The following is an 18053-nucleotide window of genomic DNA, read 5'->3' on the forward strand; positions in this document are numbered from 1 at the left end:
CTGAGCACTACCCACAGGACCTCCCGAGGGACACGGTCGAATGCCTTCTCCAAGTCCACAAAGCACATGTAGACTGGTTGGGCAAACTCCCATGCACCCTCCAGGACACTGCCGAGAGTATAGAGCTGGTCCAAAGTTCCACGACCAGGACGAAAACCACACTGTTCCTCCTGAATCCGAGGTTCGACTATCCGGCGTAGCCTCCTCTCCAGTACACCTGAATAGACCTTACCAGGAAGGCTGAGGAGTGTGATCCCACGATAGTTAGAACACACCCTCCGGTTCCCCTTCTTAAAGAGAGGAACCACCACCCCGGTCTGCCAATCCAGAGGTACCGCCCCCGATGTCCACGCGATGCTGCAGAGTCTTGAATATATTAATTGATGAAAATTGGGCTGTCTACACTCTCAAAGTGCATGTTGTTGCCAAATGTATTTCATATGCTGTAAACCTAGTTCATAGTTGTTAGTTTCCTTTAATGCCAAACAAACACATACCAATCGTTGGTTAGAAGGCGATCGCCGAATTCGTCCTCGCTTTCTCCCGTGTCGCTGGCTGTCGTGTCGTTTTCCTCGGTTTCGCTTGCATACGGTTCAAACCGACATGGCTCAATAGCTTCAGTTTCTTCTTCAATTTCGTTTTCGCTACCTGCCTCCACACTACAACCATCCGTTTCAATACATGCGGAATCTGTTGAATCGCTTAAGCCGCTGAAATCCGAGTCTGAATCCGAGCTAATGTCGCTATAGCTTGCTGTTCTTTCCGCCATGTTTGTTTGTGTTGGCTTCACTATGTGACGTCACAGGAAAATGGACGTGTGGTAGAGATGCGCGGTTTGCGGGCACAACCGCGGAGTCCGCGGATTATCCGCGGATCGGGCGGATGAAATTTAAAAAAATTAGATTTTAAATAGATTCAGGCGGGTGGCAGTTAAACCAATTGGGAAATATATATACATAGTTAAATGTTGTTACCCACATACGAAAAACGAGCAGGCACCTGCTGCATATGCCACAACAGAAGAAAAAAAAAAAAAAGAGATGGACACTTTTACGGAGCGGAGAAGGGACGCCTCGCCGGGGTCCGGGACCGAGGCCCCTTCCCCCGAGAGGGCCCCACCGGGAGCCGTAGCTGAGGTGATCCGCGAGAAGGGCCCGACGCACATCCAGGGTCACCACCGCACCGACACCCCGCCTCGTCCGCCTTCGCCGCGGCCGGCGTCACGCGCAGCAGGTAAGCAGCTTACCTGCCCGCCACCCCCGTGGCCGGGGGCTCGTAACAGGGGTCACTCCGCGCGCTCCGCCCGCGCAGCTTACCTGCCCGCCACCCCTGTTGCCGGGGGCGCGTAACAGGGGTCACTCCGCGCGCAGTGCGCTCACGAAAGGGGTGGGGCTCACCCTGGTTGATATAGACAGCAGGACGGTGGCCATGGAAGTCGGAACCCGCTAAGGAGTGTGTAACAACCCACCTGCCGAATCAACTAGCCCTGAAAATGGATGGCGCTGGAGCGTCGGGCCCATACCCGGCCGTCGCCGGCAGCGAGATGCGCTTGGAGGTGCGCTCAGCGCGGCTCCCATATGATTGCGCACTGGTGTGCGTCTGGGTCGTAACAGCGTGGCACGCGAATGTCTGTGCTGCATTGGATCAGTCTCCTTTCTTTAACAGGCAAAAGCTTATAACCTCACTTATGCCTTGCATCGTCTATATTAGATATATAACAACGGGCGGGTGCGGTTCTGATCAAATGTTACATCGGGTGGATGGCGGATGGTTGACGACTTTTTGATGCGGTTGCGGATGAAATAATTGCCTATCCGCGCATCTCTAACGGGTGGTTAAAATCAGGCACTTTGAAGCTTTTTTTAGGGATATTGCATGATGGGTAAAATTTTGAAAAAAACTTCGAAAAATATAGTAAGCCACTGGGAACTGATTTTTAATGGTTTTAACAATTCTGAAATTGTGATAATGTTCCCCTTTAAAGGCACTGCCTTTGCGTGCCAGCCCAATCACATAGTACCTACGGCTTTTCACACACACACACACAAGTGAATCCATGCATACTTGGTCAACAGCCATACAGCTCACACTGAGGGTGGCCATATAAACAACTTTAACACTGTTACAAATATGCGCCACACTGTGAACCCACACCAAACAAGAATGACAAACACATTTCGGGAGAACATCCGCACTGTAACACAACATAAACATCACAGCACAAATACCCAGAACCCCTTGCAGCACTAACTCTTCCGGGACGCTACAATATACACCCCCCCGCTACCCCCTACCCTTAAACCTTGCCCACCTCAACCTCTTCATGCTCTTTCAGGGAGACCATGTCCCAAAATTCCAAGCTGCTGTTTTGAGGCATGTTAAAAAAAAAAATAATGCACTTTGTGACTTCAATAATAAATATGGCAGTGCCATGTTGGCATTTTTTTCCATAACTTGATTTGATTTATTTTGGAAAACCTTGTTACATTGTTTAATGCGTCCAGCGGGGCATCACAACAAAATTAGGCATAATAATGTGTTAATTCCACGACTATATGTATCGGTTGATATCGGAATCGGTAATTAAGAGTTGGACAATACCGGGATATCGGCAAAAAAGCCATTATCGGACGTCTCTACTCATAAAGATCTACTACGCTCAAACACTTTCTACACTGTAATGTAACTGTAACTTATAATAACATTTGATGTGAGTTCTCACGAATGTTGATGAAATGACGATTACCTGCATGATGAGGACACAGTGAGAGGCGCGTCCCGGTAACAGAAGTTACGCAGTTGCAGTTTTAATAGACACAGTTGCCATTATCTTTATATTATTGCCCTCCTAATTATTTAGTGAACAGATGATTAGTTGATAATAGCGAAGTTACCTTCTTTTAGCATGGCGATGAGGAGGTGCACCTTTTCTCCGATGTTTAGCACCTTCTTCTGGGGCTTAGCTTCTGCGCCAGAGGCCTTAGAAGGCGCCGGATATTTGGAAGACATCGTAGGGCTTCAAATAAATTTGATTATTTCCACAAGCACATAAACGGAGCTCGGCTGAATAAAACAACAGTCGGCTTTATGTGGCTGCCAGGACAGAGAACATAGTGCTCTGTGATTGGTCTGCCATCAGCCAATAGTGTTCTGCGTACAAACTCAGCTTTACTGCTGACTAGTAATATAAAATAGATCAGGGGTGCTCATTACGTCGATCGCGAGCTACCGGTCGATCTCGGAGGGTGTGTTAGTCGATCACCAGCCAGGCATTAAAAAAATAGTCCTAAAAATGAGCGATCATAAATCTTCACTATGACGTCACTTTCGTCACTTGATTGACATTCGCGGCACCCGAGGGTCTTCTGAGATGACGCTGGCTGCTGCCAGCTCATTAAAATTACCGACTGGAAGGCGAGAAACACTTTATTTCAACAGACTCTGGCGCCGTACCTGTCGTCAAAAGTCCAAAGACCGACTGCACAGTTGCACTAACAAAATAAGAGTCTCAGAAAGCTGGCGTGCACAAGCTACCAAGCTACGGAGTTTGCCGACAATGTATTTCTTGTAAAGTGTATACAAAGGAGTACGGAAGCTGGACAAATAAGATGCCAAAAACCAACCACTTTCATGTGGTATTGGACAGAAAGGAGGACTTTTTTTCTCCTCCATTCGAAAATGCGGACCTTATCAGCACCACTGTCTTATTCCAATCAATGCAAGTCATCAGAATCAGGTAATACACCAACTTATATTCTTGTCTTCATGAAAGAAAGGAATCTATATGTGTTAAACATGCTTGTATTATTTTTAAACGCCTTTAACTTGTTAACAATATTAACTATATGTGTTAAACATGCTTGTATTATCTTTAAACACCTTTAACTTGTTAACAATATTAACTATATGTGTTAAACATGCTTGTATTATCTTTAAACACCTTTAAGTTGTTAACAATATTAACTATATGTGTTAAACATGCTTGTATTATCATTAAACACCTTTAACTTGTTAACAATATTAACTATATGTGTTAAACATGCTTGCATTATCATTAAACACCTTTAACTTGTTAACAATATTAACTATATGTATTAAACATACTTGTATTATCATTAAACACCTTTAACTTGTTAACAAAAACATATATTTCATAAATAAGTAAATATAAATGATATATATGAATGAGGTAGATCCCCACGACTTGATCAATTGAAAAGTAGCTCGCCTGCAGAAAAAGTGTGAGCACCCCTGAAATAGATGTATTAAAAATAACCATTTACAATTTTGTGAGTGTGAATGTTGTCTGTCTATCTGTGTTGGCCCTGCGATGAGGTGCGACTTGTCCAGGGTGTACCCCGCCTTCCGCCCGATTGTAGCTGAGATAGGCTCCAGCGACCCCAAAGGGAATAAGCGGTAGAAAATGGATGAATTTCAAACTCTGCTTTGCTCTAAGACATTTCTGCTTTACTCAATAGTATAAAATGTCTATTGAATGTTGTGATATTCATTTGGAAGATTGTGTTATTCAGCAAGGCCTGAAGAATTAACATAATTATGAGGTTAATATCAGCAATAATGACAGGAAATAAGTGTGCATATTTGCAATGCACAAAAACGACTCTGCTCTGTTTATATCACATAAGAATTATTTGTGAATCCAATAATTTGATCTCTCTTTTACAGATGTTTGGAAACTGGACCTTTGGAACACTGGTCTTCACAGTTATGGTCATAACTGTCACTTTAAAAGTAAGTCACACTGAAGCTTTTGCCTCTTGTTTCAAATGTTAGCAACTAGCATTGGACTTGTGCTGTTTTTCTTCGTATTTTGTTGGTACCTACTTTGTAGGTTAGACTTTTTAACACAATGTTAGCAGGTTTTAGATGTCAGTTTTGCTGAGGTGTTTTTGATACAGTACACTTGTTTTTTAGATGAAATAAATGTTTTGCACCAAACTCTCGATTTCTTATCCTGTTCACTTTTATTACAGCTTGCATTAGAGACTCATTTCTGGACATGGATGAACCATTTTGTGACGTGGGGGTCAATAGCCTTCTATTTCATCTTTTCTCTCTTCTACGGAGGCATTATCTGGTAAGAAAATGTACATTAGGGATGTCCCGATCCAGGTTTTTGCACTTCCGATCCGATACCGATATTGTTTTTGCGATACCGATACTGACCGATACTGGCCTATCCGAGCATGTATTAAACTTTAAAGTTATTTAGCCTACTTAGTTGTCAGAATCATGTTGAATAGGGTTTTAGTACTCTTGATAACAACTAGCCAGCTGAATTAGGGGAGTTTGAATAATACACAATAGTTGGTAACAAGAAACTGACCTGATATATATTTTAAGGCCATATTGCGATACACGATATATATCTCGATATTTTGCCTTAGTCTTGAATGAACACTTGATGCATATAATCACAGCAGTATTATGATTCTATGTGTTTTGATTGATTGATTGAGACGTTTATTAGTAGGTTGCACAGTGAAGTACATATTCCATACAATTGACCACTAAATGGTAACACCCGAATAAGTTTTTCAACTTGTTTAAGACGGGCTCCACTTAAATTGATTCATGATACAGATATATACTATCAGATATATACTATCATGATAATACAGTCATCACACAAGATAATCACATTGAATTATTTACATTATTTATAATCCAGGGTGTGGAGGGGGGCGCCGGATGTAAGTGTCAAAAAGACAGCCAAAAGAGTTTGATATGAGAATAAATCTAAAGTTAAAATATAGGGTAGAAATGCACCCATTTGCAGGAAATGTAGTCTTGATTTTCAAAATGTTCTTTCAAGGCTTGCATGTCTACATTAAAACATTCTTCTTCATACTGCATTAATATATGCTACTTTTAAACTTTCATGCAGAAAAGGAAATCACAACTAAAAAAATCACTAATTTTTTCATACGGTGTTGATGTGGAAATTTTTGCCTCGGCATTTTGATGGTGTGGACGTGTGGCACCGAATGGAGATAAGCGTCTCGACAGACGTCACAATATTTGAACAATGATGACGAAAACTGTTTTCTCTGTCGTGTCCGTGTGTCGAAAATTGTTATGCGCATATTTTTTTATTTGATTTTGTGCGTGGCATAGATTTGCTATGCGCAGAGGACGCTTAAACAGTGCGCAATTGCACAGGCGAGCACCTTAGAGGGAGCGTTGCTCGCACGGCTGCGCTAGCATCACAGCTAACGTTAGCCATGCTGCTACCTCTCTGCTGGGAGAGGGTGTATACATATGTGACGTATGACGTGACAGTATGTGACGTGTGTAAGAAGGTGCGCTTGCTGTCTGTGAGAGGGAGACACAGGAAAGAGTGAGAAGAGCCTGTCGTGTAATGCCAGCAGCTAAAAGCAACTGCGTGAGAATTCACAGACCTGTGGATGTGTTGAAGGTGTGCTGGAAAATGCGGAACAGAAATTAGGGAGCCGCAGAAGAGTGGAATGTATTATTTAAATCGGTGCGTTGGAAAACACGGACCGGAGTTTTTTTTTTAACTGGATCTGGATCGGCATTTTCCCATGCCTTGCCGATACGCAATTTTTGGCAAATATCGGCAGCCGATCCGATCCAAATATCGGATCGGGACATCCCTAGTATGAACAACTTTAACACTGTTACAAATATGCACCACACTGTGAACCCACACCAAACAAGAATGACAAACACATTTTGGGAGAACATCTGCACCGTAACACAACATAAACACAACAGAACAAATACCCAGAACCCCTTGCAGCACTAACTCTTCCGGGACGCTACAATATACACCCCTTGCAGCAGCCGCCCCTCCAGGGCCCCTAACTCTCCTCCCGTCTGTTGCGAGTTGTCGTGATTAAATGTAACGTGTTTATGTGTGCATTGCATGGATATTTTTTCCCACTCCAGACTAGGCCCCCTTAGGAGCCCAGTCTAGATTGTAGTTTTTTACTCATCTTCTTCCCCAGCGTTGTACCTTTTTCTTATCTTTTACGGGGCGCCTTTGGCGACCCACCAGTGTTCCTGTTCTGTAACCCTGTACACTAGAGATGCGCGGATAGGCAATTATTTCATCCGCAACCGCATCACAAAAGTCGTCAACCATCCGCCATCCACCCGAACTAACATTTAATCAAAACCGCACCCGCCCGCCATCCGCCACCCGCCCGTTGTTATATATCTAATATAGACTATGCAAGGCATTAGTGAGGTTATAAAGCTTTTGCCTGTTAAAGAAAGGAGACTGATCCAATGTAGCAGAGACATTCAATGCGTGCCACGCTGTCACGGCCCAGACGCACACCAGTGCGCAATCATCTGGGAGCCGCGCTGAGCGCACCTCCAAGCGCGCTCGCGCCACTCAAACTGCTGCAGGCAGCTGCGTTCACACATGCATCTGTAAGCCTTGTTTTAACATCCTGTGGCACTCTTCTGGGATCACGGCGGACGAAACTGCTCATGCTCAGGGTGTTTGTGGAGGTTCGGGGTTTTGCACAAATGTGATGCACCATGTTAGATGTCCCGGTTTTGTGACTATTGTAGACATAAACAGCGTCGCAGCTCTTGCAAATCACGTAGCCAGCATTACTATCATCCTGATTTACAACCTCATAAAAACGAGTTTTCTGGCCTTTTTTTCCCCTCGTCTTTAGTATTCCCTTTTTTAGTTTGTCGCGTACCATGTTTGCTGCCAGCGTTGCCATCTCTTTTTTTTTCTTCTTCTGTTGTGGCATGCTGCAGGTGCCTGCTCGTTTTTCGTATGTGGGTAACAACATTTAACTATATATTAGAGATGCGCGGTTTGCGGGCACAACCGCGGAGTCCGCGGATTATCCGCGGATCGGGCGGATGAAATTGAAAAAAATTAGATTTTATCCGCGAGTCGGGTCGGGTCGGGTGGTTGAAATAAAAAAAAATTAGATTTTAAATAGATTCAGGCGGGTGGCAGTTAAACCAATTCGGAAATATATATACATAGTTAAATGTTGTTACCCACATACGAAAAACGAGCAGGCACCTGCAGCATATGCCACAACAGAAGAAAAAAAAAAAGAGATGGACACTTTTACGGAGCGGAGAAGGGACGCCTCGCCAGGGTCCGGGACCGAGGCCCCTTCCCCCGAGAGGGCCCCACCGGGAGCCGTAGCTGAGGCGATCCGTGAGAAGGGCCCGACGCACGTCCAGGGTCACCACCGCGCCCACCGCACCGACACCCCGCCTCGTCCGCCTTCGCCGCGGCCGGCGTCACGCGCAGCAGGTAAGCAGCTTACCTGCCCGCCACCCCCGTGGCCGGGGGCTCGTAACAGGGGTCACTCCGCGCGCTCCGCCCGCGCAGCTTACCTGCCCGCCACCCCCATTGCCGGGGGCGCGTAACAGGGGTCACTCCGCGCGCAGTGCGCTCACGAAAGGGGTGGGGCTCACCCTGGTTGATATAGACAGCAGCTTGACGGTGGCCATGGAAGTCGGAACCCGCTAAGGAGTGTGTAACAACCCACCTGCCGAATCAACTAGCCCTGAAAATGGATGGCGCTGGAGCGTCGGGCTCATACGCGGCCGTCGCCGGCAGCGAGACGCGCTTGGAGGTGCGCTCAGCGCGGCTCCCATATGATTGCGCACTGGTGTGCGTCTGGGTCGTGACAGCGTGGCACGCGAATGTCTGCACTGCATTGGATCAGTCTCCTTTCTTTAACAGGCAAAAGCTTTATAACCTCACTAATGCCTTGCATCGTCTATATTAGATATATAACAACGGGCGGGTGCGGGCGGATGCGGTTCTGATCAAATGTTACATCGGGTGGATGGCGGATGGTTGACGACTTTCTGATGCGGTTGCGGATGAAATAATTGCCTATCCGCGCATCTCTACTATGTATATATATTTCCGAATTGGTTTAACTGCCACCCGCCTGAATCTATTTAAAATCTAATTTTTTTTTATTTCAACCGCCCGACCCGACCCGCGGATAAAATCTAATTTTTTTTTTATTTCAACCGCCCGACCCGCGGATAATCCGCGGACTCCGCGGTTGTGTCCGCAAACCGCGCATCTCTACTGTACACTGTTTGTTTGTCTAATCTTGAACGGGTTTGTGCTGAAAACATAGTTTCGTTGTACTTGTGCAATGACAATAAAGTCCTATCCTATCCTATCCTAATAATGTGTTAATTCCACGACTATATATATCGGTATCGGTTGATATCGGAATCGGTAATTAAGAGTTGGACAATATCGGAATATCGGATATCGGCAAAAAAGCCATTATCGGACATCTCTACTTGCCAGTTTTCATAGGATGGTAGAAACCTTTGTAATCATGGACCATATATTTATGTATATGTGGTTTTATGCATGGTAAGATTTAATTTACAGATAAAGTTAAAGTATGTCATTTAGAAGCCTAAAGGAGGCAACATGTTTCTTTAATAGCTAACTATTAAAAACAACCATGCCATTTTCCACTTTACTCGTGAGTTATGGGGTATTGCTCCTCCTTCCCTGTAAGTACTGTATTAATATGTATTTTCTCTTACAGGCCATTCCTCCACACCCAGGATATGTATTTTGTTTTTGTTCAATTACTGTCCAGTGGCTCTGCATGGTTTGCCATCATCATCATTATCATTACCTGCCTCTTTCCTGACGTGGTGAAGAAGGTCTTCTACCGACATCTGCGACCCACCAGCACACAGAAGAGTCAGGTAGAATGGGGAGTTAAAAAAAAAAATGGAAACAATAATTCTGCATATACAGGTAAAAGCCAGTAAATTAGAATATTTAGAAAAACTTGATTTATTTCAGTAATTGCATTCAAAAGGTGTAACTTGTACATTATATTTATTCATTGCACACAGACTGATGCATTCAAATGTTTATTTCATTTAATTTTGATGATTTGAAGTGGCAACAAATGAAAATCCAAAATTCCGTGTGTCACAAAATTAGAATATTACTTAAGGCTAATACAAAAAAGGGATTTTTAGAAATGTTGGCCAACTGAAAAAAAAAAAAAAAAAAATATGAGCATGCAAACCATGCATCACCCAACCATGCAAATGTTGCATTTCCTTTGGAAATCGAGGTCCCAGAGTCTGGAGGAAGACAGGAGAGGCACAGGATCCACGTTGCCTGAAGTCTAGTGTAAAGTTTCCACCATCAGTGATGGTTTGGGGTGCCATGTCATCTGCTGGTGTCGGTCCACTCTGTTTCCTGAGATCCAGGGTCAACGCAGCCGTCTACCAGCAAGATTTAGAGCACTTCATGCTTCCTGCTGCTGACCTGCTCTATGGAGATGGAGATTTCAAGTTCCAACAGGACTTGGCGCCTGCACACAGCGCAAAATCTACCCGTGCCTGGTTTACAGACCATGGTATTTCTGTTCTAAATTGGCCCGCCAACTCCCCTGACCTTAGCCCCATAGAAAATCTGTGGGGTATTGTGAAAAGGAAGATGCAGAATGCCAGACCCAAAAACGCAGAAGAGTTGAAGGCCACTATCAGAGCAACCTGGGCTCTCATAACACCTGAGCAGTGCCAGAAACTCATCGACTCCATGCCACGCCGCATTAACGCAGTAATTGAGGCAAAAGGAGCTCCAACCAAGTATTGAGTATTGTACATGCTCATATTTTTCATTTTCATACTTTTCAGTTGGCCAACATTTCTAAAAATCCCTTTTTTGTATTAGCCTTAAGTAATATTCTAATTTTGTGACACACGGAATTTTGGATTTTCATTTGTTGCCACTTCAAATCATCAAAATTAAATGAAATAAACATTTGAATGCATCAGTCTGTGTGCAATGAATAAATATAATGTACAAGTTACACCTTTTGAATGCAATTACTGAAATAAATCAAGTTTTTCAAAATATTCTAATTTTCTGGCTTTTACCTGTAAGCTTTCCTGCTTTTAGTTTTTCCACACACTCAAGCCACTGTCTTTACTCACAAAATGCATTACATTTAAGTTAATATTGTTTGAGGACCATCCAATTTACTTTTGGCCCGGAGTCACATACTCCACCTGAAGCCTCCGCAATGCTATATTTGCCCTTTCTCCTGTGGGTAGTGATGCATTTCATATTACATTTACAATAACGCAGTAGGTGACGTGCCTCAATATGTTAAACCTTAGGGACAGCAAACTGCAAATGAAAGAAAGGGAAGGAAATACTTTGAGAAGACATTATTTAGCTTTTTATTACCGTATTTTCCGCACCATAAGGCGCCCTGGGTTATAAGCCGCGCCTTCAATGAACGGCATATTTCAAAACTTTGTCCACCTATAAGCCGCCCCGTGTTGTAAGCCGCATCTAACTGCGCTAAAGGAATGTCAAAAAGACAGTCAAATAGGTCAGTCAAACTTTAATAATATATTAAAACCAGCGTGATGTGGGCGCGCATGGAGTCGTATATCAACATGGACGGGGCTGCGTGAAAAAAGCCACCCGGCCTCTTCGCGTAAACTTAAACTTACCTTAACCACTCGCTCATCTTTTCTTCATCCATCCCTTCGAGTTAGCTTTTATGATGACGCCGGCTGGAAAGGTCTCTTTTGGCAAGGTCTTCCTTTTGAATATCACCATGGGTGGAAGTTTCTGGCCATTAGCATGGCAAGCTAGAACCACAGTGAAGGATGACTTCTCATTCCCTGTGGTGCGAATATTCACCGTACGTGCTCCCGTTGTATCCACAGTGCGGTTCACAGGAATATCAGTTGCTGTGAAATAGTAGTCCGTGTGCGGATGGAGAGATTGCGTCTTTTCATGAACCGGATCCCTGTCGCTTCGTAGGAGCCATTTTGTGGTCTTTACAGATGTAAACACACAAAGGAAATGAAACGTACGGTAATATCCGCGCCCTTTTTCTTCTTCTACGCGGGCGGGTGGTTGCTTACAGTAGAAGAAGAAGCGCTTCCTGTTCTATGGGGGCGGGTGCTTACCTTGGCGGTTGCTTGCGTAGAAGAAGCAGCGCTTCCTGTTCTACCGGGAAAAAAGATGGCGGCTGTTTACCGTAGTTGCGAGATTGAAACTTTATGAAAATGAATCGTAATATTAATCCATATATAAAGCGCACCGGGTTATAAGTCGCACTGTCAGCTTTTGAGAAAATTTGTGGTTTTTAGGTGCGCCTTATAGTGCGGAAAATACGGTACTATTTGTAAGCCACTTTTTAACAGAAAGAACATTAACAGGAAACGCATGGTGTAAGGTGTTGCACTGACACAGCATGACATCATCTGATACTGTGCACAAACACAGTGTATCCAAGTGTGCATGCTACTGTAATCTCTCAGTATGGGTATTTGTATAGCAGGACACTCCTCATCCTCTTCAATCTTGTCTGTCTCTGCTCTGTCATCTCTCTTGTTATGTCCTTGTAAGTAATTTTCTTAATGTCTAACCTCTTTGTGTATTCTTTCACTCCTTCCCGGTTTAGATGTATTCCAACCATGTGGCAATAGGTGATGACTTCATCGCTCTTCAACCTCTGTCCAGAGCCAAGAATCAGCTGGGCAAAATTAGGTAGAGGACATGAGATAGAATCAGACCTGGGTTTGAAATGTTTCAAAAAAAAAAAATAATAATCACAAAATAACATGTCTCCAATGAGGGCTTTGATTAAAAGCAATTTTTCTATATCAGCACAATTGTACACTGAGAAATCAGTATTACATGGCCATTTAAGGCATTTACACTTTCATGAATAATTCAAGACTACAACTAATAGACTTGGCCACATCTTAAAACAGAAAATACCATCACTTTTTTAAAAGGTTTGTGACATGTTTCAGATCCTTAAAGGGGAACATTATCACAATTTCAGAATTGTTAAAACCATTAAAAATCAGTTCCCAGTTGCTTATTATATTTTTTGAAGTTTTTTTCAAAATTTTACCCATCACGCAATATCATACCTGCCAACCACTCCGGTTTTCCCGTAATTAGTACGGTTTTCATCAACCTATTCCGGGTTACGGTTGCAGTGATAAAAAATACGTTTTTTTTTTTTAAAGTTTTATTCACGAAATCGCGTAACAACAATGACAATCGACACTGCTTCCCGTAACTTCCTATCGAGCCATTCCGAATGCCATGCGCGAGGCTATTTATAGCCCCGCTGCCAAGCACCAGGCACCAGTTGCCATTGTTTCCAAACGAGCGAACGATCATGGAATCAGCCGGAGAAAAATCGCAAACGAGTCTTAAACCGAAAAGAAAACTGCAGTCATTCCGTGAAGAATATTCAAAAGCCTATCCGGGAATAATTATCCCTTCCAAAAAGGGTGAAAACTACGCGAATTGCACCTTGTGCAGACAAGATTTTTCGATCGAACACGGAGGAATTAGCGATGTAAAAGACCACGTTGTTATACTGTTAAAAGTGTTTATACTATTTATGCTTTCAAGTCCAAGTTGAAGAAATCTTGTTAAATGTTGACAGCATAACTACCAAAATACAGAACTATGTCCTTAATATTTTTGCAGTGCTATTTCTGTTGAAAAGTTAAAATGATTACATTAGAGATGTGATGTGCCACTTTTCAAGTGTCTGATGGCTTAAATTAATTTTCATTAATTTTTCATATTTTGAATTCTTTTGAAAGGCTTACAAAAAAACTACATTTGAATTGTAATTCCATGCTATTGACAGGACTATTAATTTTAATGAAGTTAGCTTACCATGTTTACAGTATGATAATTGTGATAGAAATGTGAATTTTAGGCACAGAATATTTTTTACAATTGAACAAGGCAGTAGATTATACAAGCTTGGACAGAAAGTTAATAATGACACCAATTTTTTTTTTAATGGAATTGTTTATTACTGTTTTACCATTTGTTTACTGTAAAAAGTGTTTATACTGTTTATACTTTCAATTAACAAATTGAAGGTTGACAGGATAACTGGCATTAACTGTCAAAATAATTTCAAACTATTGAAGTTAGCTTACAGAATAAACATGTCAATCAACCCATATGATTTTTGCTGTAATATTTTTTGTTTTGAAAAGTCACTGTGACTGATAGAAAAGTGATGGTTTAGCAACATTTTAACCTGTCTGAATGCTAATAATCAATGAACCCCCCACCAGGACTTTGTCCTGGACCTACCGGGGCCTGCGGCCCCTGGACCCTGGCTACTAGGTTTTTCTGATTTCAAAAGTTGGCAGGTATGCAATATCCCTAAAAAAAGCTTCAAAGTGCCTGATTTTAACCACCCGTCCATTTTCCTGTGACGTCACATAGTGAAGCCAACACAAACAAACATGGCGGAAAGAACTGCAAGCTATAGCGACATTAGCTCGGATTCAGACTCGGATTTCAGCGGCTTAAGCGATTCAACAGATTACGCATGTATTGAAACGGATGGTTGTAGTGTGGAGGCAGGTAGCGAAAACGAAATTGAAGAAGAAACTGAAGCTATTGAGCCATATCGGTTTGAACCGTATGCAAGCGAAACCGACGAAAACAGCGACACGAGAGAAAGCGAGGACGAATTTGGCGATCGCCTTCTAACCAACGATTGGTATGTGTTTGTTTGGCATTAAAGGAAACTAACAACTATGAACTAGGTTTACAGCATATGAAATACATTTGGCAACAACATGCACTTTGAGAGTGCAGACAGCCCAATTTTCATCAATTAATATATTCTGTAGACATACCCTCATCCGCGCTCTTTTCCTGAAAGCTGATCTGTCCAGTTTTGGAGTTGATGTCAGCAGGCCAGGGAAGCGAGGGTCGATAGCTCGCTCGTCTGCGGTAACAAACTGCCGCCATTGCTTGCCGTGCTAGCGAGGTCCTTTGTCCCTGAATTGCTCACACACTCCGGCAGATTCAATGGGGGTCTGGCGGCAGATTTCTTTGACTTTATGGTTGGAAATGCATCTGCTTTGAGTGTCGCAGGATATCCACACATTCTTGCCATCTCTGTCGTAGCATAGCTTTCGTCGGTAAAGTGTGCGGAACAAACGTCCAATTTCTTGCCACTTTGGCATCTTTGGGCCACTGGTGCAACTTGAATCCGTCCCTGTTCGTGTTGTTACACCCTCCGACAACACACCGACGAGGCATGATGTCTCCAAGGTACGAAAAACAGTCGAAAAAACGGAAAATAACAGAGATGTTTTGACCCGGTGTTTGAGAAAATGGCGAATTGCTTCCAGATGCTCCGAGAGCGAATATTAGAAAGGCGTTTAATTCGCCAAAATTCACCCATTTAGAGTTCGGAAATCGGTTAAAAAAATATATGGTCTTTTTTCTGCAACATCAAGGTATATATTGACACTTACATAGGTCTGGTGATAATGTTCCCCTTTAACTTACCATGCTAGTTTGTCTGAAACTTCAAGGTATTGTCTGTTACCAAGCATCATAACCTGCCCTCTCTGGTTGAACAATGTCAGCTACGCCACACTAATCCACACGCATGCAGCTAAAATATTACGTCATGTAAAAATGTTTTTAAAAAAGCGCAGTGTTTAGAGAAGCGTTTGATTTTACCCACCGTTTCAAAAGCAATTTAGCAACCATAGTATCTTCCGTCATGTGAGACAGCTGTGATTGACTCTCATTTTATTCGGGCCAAACGAAAATGTTTAAAACATTCAACTTCATAATTCTCGCGACCCCGAGAGAGACAAGCAGTAGAAAATCGATGGATGGATGGATTTGTTAAATCTGTTCTCCCCTTAACCACTGTAACATACAGCAGTGTTTTTCAACCACTGTGCTGCGGCACACTAGTGCATACTTGCCAACCCTCCAGATTTACCCGGGAGACTCCCGAATTTGAGTGCCCCTCCCGAAAATCTCCCGGGACAACCATTCTCCCGATTTCCACCCAGACAACAATATTGGGGGAGTGCCTTAAAGGCACTGCCTTTGCGTGCTGGAACAGTCACATAATATCTACGGCTTGTCATGCACACAAGTGTATGCAAGGCATACTTGGTCAACAGCCATACAGGTCACACTGAGGGGGGCCGTATAAACAACTTTAACACTGTTACGAAAATGCGCCACACTGTGAAACCACACCAAACAAGAATGACAAACACATTTCGGGAGAACATCCGCACCGTAACACAACAGAAACACAACAGAACAAATACCCAGAATCCCTTGCAGCACTAACTCTCCTGGGGCGCTACAATATACACCCCCCACCCAAACTCCCGAATTCAGAGGTCTCAAGGTTGGCAAGTATGCACTAGTGTGCCGTGAGATACAGTCTGGTGTGCCGTGGGGTAAAAAAATATTTTTGCAAACCAGTAATTATAGTCTGCAAATGATGTGTTGTTGTTGAGTGTCGGTGCTGTCTAGAGCTCGGCAGAGTAACCGTGTAATACTCTTCCATATCAGTACGGCGGCCGGTAGCTAATTACTTTGTAGATGTCGGAAACAGCGGGAGGCAGCGTGCAGGTAAAAAGGCATTTAATGCTTAAACAAAAAATAAACAAAAGGTGAGTGCCCCTAAGAAAAGGCATTGAAGCTTAAGGAAGGCTATGCAGAACAAAACTAAAACTGAACTGGCTACAAAGTAAACAAAAACGGAATGCTGGACGACAGCAAAGACTTACTGGCGTCTACAATGTACATCCGAACATGACTTGACAATCGACAATGTACCCACGAAGAAGGATGAAAACAAAGTAGATGCGGGAAATATCGCTCAAAGGAAGACATGAAACTGCTGCAGGAAAATACCAAAAAAAGAGGAAAAGCCACCAAAATAGGAGCGCAAGACAAGGACTAAAACAATACACACAGGAAAACCGCAAAAAACTCCAAATAAGTCATGGCGTGATTTTGACAGGTGGTGACAGTACACCTACTTTGAGACAAGAGCTATAGTGATGCATGCTTAGTTATGGTAGCAATTCATATCCAACAATTGCGAGAACAACTTTTTATTGTCAATATCAGCTACTGAGTTGCGTTTTTTAATGGTTTCTGGACATGTGGTGTGCCTCAGGATTTTTTCAATGAAAAAAATGTGCCTTGGCTCAAAAAAGGTTGAAAAACATTGACATGTTCTTGTAATTTTTGGCATAAAAAATGACATTTGGAACTGCACTTTTAATATAAAGTAGGTAATGCAATTAAATGTTACCAACCTATGATGTTAGAAACATTGCTTATTGACTCAGCACTCCTGATTATAAATAATAAATTAGTGTTAAAATGTTGTTTCCCAGGTCTGAAATGTCATTAGTTCTTCTGACACCTGTTTCCATCTTTAGCAGCATGCACAGATGTATGCTGTATAGTTGGAACGGGAACCCATTTGTGACTTTTTTGCTGCATGTTTTGGAAAAGCCAATCAGCATTCTCTGATTGGGATAGAAAGGAGGAAAGATAGACGGGGAGAGATCTAAAAGCAGAAGTTGTCGTCAATCATCTTAGTCTCTCTGCATGTCTTCCTTTTTATTGGAAAGCTAACCTGAAGAAAATGCTCAGAGATTGTTTCATTTGTGACTTAGTGGCATGATTTCATCATCCCCTTTTTCCACTGCATGAACAAACCGCTGTAGAAATTGAGTAGATGAGCGATTGTTGAATCAATTTCCCCTTTGTACAACTGTACAATGCTGTTGGTTGTACTGAGTCATATAAGAAGGGCCACACTGAATTCAAGATTCCTATTCACCTTAAACTAAAGTGAATGGTCAGATTTGCTCGCTGATCATTGAAGAGGTTGGCATGTCATCTTTTGGTTTTAAGCGTGCAGTCCAACACCATCCCCATGATCTCTAGCATGGTCTATCTAACACTCTTTAAACTGTTATGACCCCTTAATAAATCCTTCCAGTCGTCTGAAATGTCCACTTGCATGGTTTCAGCTGGACCACAGAGCAAGACTGAGACACTATCAGAGCTGCATGAAAGACTCTTGGACCAGTCAGACCCACCATAAACACTAGCATGGTGCTGTTGTCTTACAGGCATGATAATCTTTTTTTTACGTCCTTCAGAATAATGACTTAAATCTTTTTTTTTATTGCAGATATCCATAGAATCATTG

The 18053-nt window shown here is 42.8% G+C and overlaps 1 protein-coding gene across 4 annotated transcripts in view; it reads left to right on the forward strand.

Moving 5' to 3' along the window:
- Positions 1–18053, forward strand: part of atp11b (ATPase phospholipid transporting 11B) — a 183507-nt gene that overhangs the window by 112948 nt on the left and 52506 nt on the right. For 2 of the 4 annotated variants that reach the window (XR_009816853.2, XR_009816854.2), the window contains exons 27-30: positions 4687–4752; positions 4995–5098; positions 9558–9723; positions 12462–12547. Coding sequence is in view for 2 of the 4 variants with exons in the window: in XM_061975516.2 (XP_061831500.1) it covers positions 4687–4752; positions 4995–5098; positions 9558–9723 (336 nt within the window). In the remaining 2 variants the exon portion in view is untranslated. The remainder of the gene's footprint in view (positions 1–4686; positions 4753–4994; positions 5099–9557; positions 9724–12461; positions 12548–18053) is intronic. The other 2 variants (XM_061975516.2, XM_061975517.2) reach the window with 1 other exon arrangement.

This window comes from Nerophis lumbriciformis, linkage group LG14 (assembly GCF_033978685.3).
Source record: "Nerophis lumbriciformis linkage group LG14, RoL_Nlum_v2.1, whole genome shotgun sequence".
Taxonomy (NCBI): domain Eukaryota; kingdom Metazoa; phylum Chordata; class Actinopteri; order Syngnathiformes; family Syngnathidae; genus Nerophis; species Nerophis lumbriciformis.